Here is a 397-nt window from a genome sequence, read left to right as displayed (position 1 = left end):
AAGACATCAACTGCTGCAGCAGCAGCAGCAGCAACAGCAACAGCAGCAGCAACAGCAACAGCAGCAGAAGAAGGATCAACAGCAACTTCATCAGCAGTAGCAGCAAATAAACAAAGTGTTGCATATTATCTATTTATCTGTTCTTTTATTTATTTATTTATTTCATTTTATTTATTTTATTTATTTTATTTATTTTATTTATTTTATTTATTTATTTTATTTTATTTATTTAATTTATTTAAATTACCATTCCCTCCGCATGCAGTTAAATCGAGCTGACAATCAACACCAGGCTGCTGCTGCTGCTGCTGCTGCTGCTGCTGCTGCTGTTCTGGTTGCTGCTGCTGCTGCTGCTGCAGCTGCGGGGGCAGCATTGGTATGGGCTGCTGCTGCGGGC

The 397-nt window shown here is 39.5% G+C and overlaps 1 protein-coding gene across 1 annotated transcript in view; it reads right to left on the bottom strand.

Annotated features, from left to right (window-relative positions):
* Positions 1-282: 282 nt before the first annotated feature.
* Positions 283-397, bottom strand: part of EMH_0051440 (uncharacterized protein) — a gene marked incomplete at both ends in the record, with an annotated part of 1,917 nt that continues 1,802 nt past the window's right edge. The window contains one exon of the mRNA XM_013496751.1: positions 283-397. Coding sequence (XP_013352205.1) covers positions 283-397 — 115 coding nt within the window.

The sequence above is a fragment of the Eimeria mitis genome, genomic scaffold (genome assembly GCF_000499745.2).
Source record: "Eimeria mitis Houghton genomic scaffold, Emh_scaff2277, whole genome shotgun sequence".
NCBI lineage: Eukaryota > Apicomplexa > Conoidasida > Eucoccidiorida > Eimeriidae > Eimeria > Eimeria mitis.
Note: the sequence above shows the minus strand (reverse complement) of the source record. Positions and strands in the feature narration are given on the sequence as shown.